Source organism: Ipomoea nil, unplaced genomic scaffold (assembly GCF_001879475.1).
Source record: "Ipomoea nil cultivar Tokyo-kokei standard unplaced genomic scaffold, Asagao_1.1 scaffold0298, whole genome shotgun sequence".
NCBI classification, from domain to species: Eukaryota; Viridiplantae; Streptophyta; class Magnoliopsida; order Solanales; family Convolvulaceae; genus Ipomoea; species Ipomoea nil.
Genome location: NW_017616726.1, coordinates 517,558 through 521,228, shown reverse-complemented (window position 1 = coordinate 521,228; position 3,671 = coordinate 517,558). Strand labels below are relative to the sequence as shown.

Genomic DNA, 3,671 nt, shown 5'->3' with positions numbered 1-3,671 from the left:
AAAATGCTTTCTAAAGTGAGTTATGATTATCGTGTCTCTAATGGCTACAAATCGCCTCATCTTAATTCTATAAGATCAAGGTGGGTTTGGTTACCAAAAATCACTAACAGTAAAGGACCCAAACAAATATGGGTACCTAAAGTTAATTAATCCTTTTTGCAGGATGTTTGGTACATCGATAGTGGTTGCTCACGCCACATAACTAGAAATAAATCATATCTAGAGAATTTCAAAGAAATCGATGGACCAAAAATTATATTCGGAGGAAATCAAAATTATGGAATCACAAAAGGAGTTATCACGATCAAGAAAAATGGTTTGAAGATTGAAGATGTTTCTTTCGTTGAAGGATTGAAATTTAATTTGTTGAGCACTAGTCAATTTTGTGATAAAGGCTATCTTGTAGAATTTTCTAAAGATAATTGCCTAATCAAAAATGAGCTCACAAATGAGATTATTTTATCTGGAAAACGGCGAAAGAATATGTATGTTGTTGATTGGAGCACAAGCAAAGATTTAGTGTGCTTAATGGCCAGAAATTCAAATGAAGCTAATTGGGAATGGCACAGAAAGCTCAACCATTTAAACTTCAAGACTATCAATCAGCTTGCAAAGAAAAATCTAGTAGAAGGCTTGCCAGATATTATCTTCAAGAAGGACCAAGTGTGTGATGCATGCCAACGCGGAAAGCAAATCAAATCATCATTCAAATCAAAGACACACAAGTCAACGTCAAGACCGCTAAGCTTACTACATATGGACTTATTTGGACCGGTTGATCCAATAAGTGTAAGTGGTAAGAAATATACTCTCGTTGTTGTTGATGATTTTTCCAGGTACACTTGGACCGTGTTTCTCAAGAAGAAAAATGAAGTTGAGCAAGTTCTACCGAAGCTGTTGAAGCAACTACAAAATGAGAAAGAATTTCAAATATCAAAAATACGAATGGATCGCGGAACCGAGTTCGTGAATGGAGTTATACAAGCTTTTTGCAATTCACATGGAATTTCTCATCAATTATCTGCCGCAAGAACACCGCAACAAAACGGTGTTGCCGAAAGAAGAAACCGGACGCTCAAAGAAGCCGCACGAGTGATGATTAGTGCTGCCGGTCTCCCGAAACGATATTGGGCGGAAGCTATCAACACTGCTTGTTACACGCAAAATCGGAGCATGATCTATAAGCAGTACAAGAAGATTCCATATGAGCTATATAAAGGGAGAAAACCAAATATTGGTTATTTTCATATTTTTGGATGCAAATGTTTTATTCATATTAATGATAAATTGCATCTAAAAGCTTTTGCTGAGCATGCAGATGAAGGAATTTTTCTAGGATATTCGATTACCAGCAAGGCGTTCAGAGTTTTGAATAAAAGATCAATGGTGGTTGAAGAATCCATACACGTGGTATTTGATGAAAAATCACAGATCAAAAATGATGCACTAAACGAAGAAATTGCACAAAATGGTAACAAGTGTCATATTGATTTTTGTGATACTAATGATACGTGTGAAGATGATGTTTTGCAGGGAATGGATGAGTTGGAAATTAATTCTCTAGAAAATCTCATCCCTCATCTAGAAGAAGTTAGAAATTCTTATAATAATAATTTTGGGAGTGATGCCTCACGTGAGAATGAGGATGCAGTACAAGTTGGTGATCCAATTAGTGATCAAGTTACTGGTGAAGTTGGTAATCAATTTCAAGAAGAGTTAAATGTAGAAATTCGAACCAACTCTCCCAGTACACAACAAATGGATCCACCCAGTACCATGCACCCATTTGAACCAGATTTAAGATGGCTCAAAAATCACCCTCCAGAATTAATTATTGGGAATATTCATGAAGGCGTGAAAACAAGATCGTCTACCATGGAAGCATTGTTCACGTGTTATCTATCTCAAATTGAACCAAAAGAAGTTGACGAAGCTCTAAATGATCCGGATTGGATAAATGCTATGCAAGAGGAGCTCGATCAATTCAAAAGAAATGATGTTTGGGAACTTGTTCCAAGACCGGCGAACCACAATGTTGTAGGAACCAAATGGGTCTTCCGGAACAAAGCAAACGAAGAAGGCGTGATTGTTAGGAATAAAGCAAGGCTCGTTGCAAAAGGATACTCTCAAGAAGAAGGAATTGATTTTGATGAAACTTTTGCACCGGTGGCCCGACTTGAAGCAATCAGAATTTTCCTAGCCTATGCCGCACACAAAGATTTCACTGTTTATCAAATGGACGTGAAAAGCGCATTCTTGAATGGTCTACTCGAAAAAGAAGTTTATGTCGAACAACCGCCAGGTTTTGAGGTAAAAGGCGGAGGTGATAAAGTCTACAAACTTAAAAAGGCATTGTATGGGTTGAAACAAGCACCTAGAGCTTGGTATGATACTTTGTCAATGTTCTTAATAAGCTGTGGATTCACCAAAGGCCTTGTTGACAAAACTCTATTTAGAATTCAAGATGGTGATCATATTTTATTAGTGCAAATATATGTTGATGATATTATTTTTGGAAGCACTAACAATTCATTGTGTGAGAAATTTTCGAAGCTTATGCAGAATAAATTCGAAATGAGCATGATGGGTGAATTGAATTACTTCTTGGGCTTACAAGTCAAACAACTGAAAGAAGGAGTATTCATCAATCAAGCAAAGTACACCCGCGACTTGATAAAGAAGTTTGGCCTTGATGGAAAATCATCGATCAAAATTCCAATGAGCACATCAATAAGGCTAGACAAAGATGAAGATGGAAAGGATGTCGATCAAACAAAATATAGAGGAATGATTGGTTATCTTTTATATCTTACTGCAAGCAGGCCAGACATTTCTTATGCTGTGGGAGTGTGTGCAAGATTCCAAGCAAATCCAAAAGAAAGCCACCTCGTCGCAACAAAGAAGATCATACGATATTTGAAAGGCACAATCAATGTTGGATTATGGTATCCAAAAGGTACAGATTTTACTCTAACGGGTTTTTCAGATGCGGATTTTGCAGGTTGCAAAATAGACAGAAAAAGCACTTCCGGGACATGCCAGTTCTTGGGGGGAAGGCTTGTTTCTTGGTTCAGCAAAAAGCAAAATTCCATCGCAACTAGTACCGCTGAGGCCGAATATATTGCTGCAGGAAGTTGTTGTGCGCAAATTTTGTGGATGAAGCAACAATTGAAGGATTACGGAGTTAATTGTGATGACGTTAGTATTTATTGTGATAATACTAGTGCAATCGCTATCACTCGCAATCCGGTGCTTCACTCAAGAACCAAACATATCGACATTCGACATCATTTTATAAGGGATCACGTTGAAAAGAAAAATCTGAAGATCGAATATATCCCTACGGAAAACCAAGTTGCTGATATTCTCACGAAGCCTTTATGCGAAACGATATTTTCTACCTTAAGGCACGAGTTGGGAATGATCGAAATGAGCTAAGTATCACTGGACTTAATCTCTCTATTTACATTTATACTTGTGCTCAAAATAAATTGTTCAATATGAATAAATTGTTTTATGTGTTTATATGCATGTTTTTATTCGAAATTTTTATGTGATAAAATTGCAATATGTGTTAGGAATTTAATTGTGCATTTGCATGTGTTATTTAACGTGAGATCATATGCCATGCAAATTAATTTGATAAAATGTGCAATTCGTGATTTATTTGA

The 3,671-nt window shown here is 36.7% G+C and overlaps 1 protein-coding gene across 1 annotated transcript; it reads left to right on the top strand.

Moving 5' to 3' along the window:
• Positions 1 to 2,244: 2,244 nt before the first annotated feature.
• LOC109157059 (uncharacterized mitochondrial protein AtMg00810-like) lies at positions 2,245 to 3,279 on the top strand (the record flags this gene model as incomplete). Its single annotated transcript, XM_019304942.1, has 1 exon — positions 2,245 to 3,279. A coding segment is annotated over one exon (1,035 nt), but the record flags the coding sequence as incomplete, so codon positions are not given.
• Positions 3,280 to 3,671: the final 392 nt, after the last annotated feature.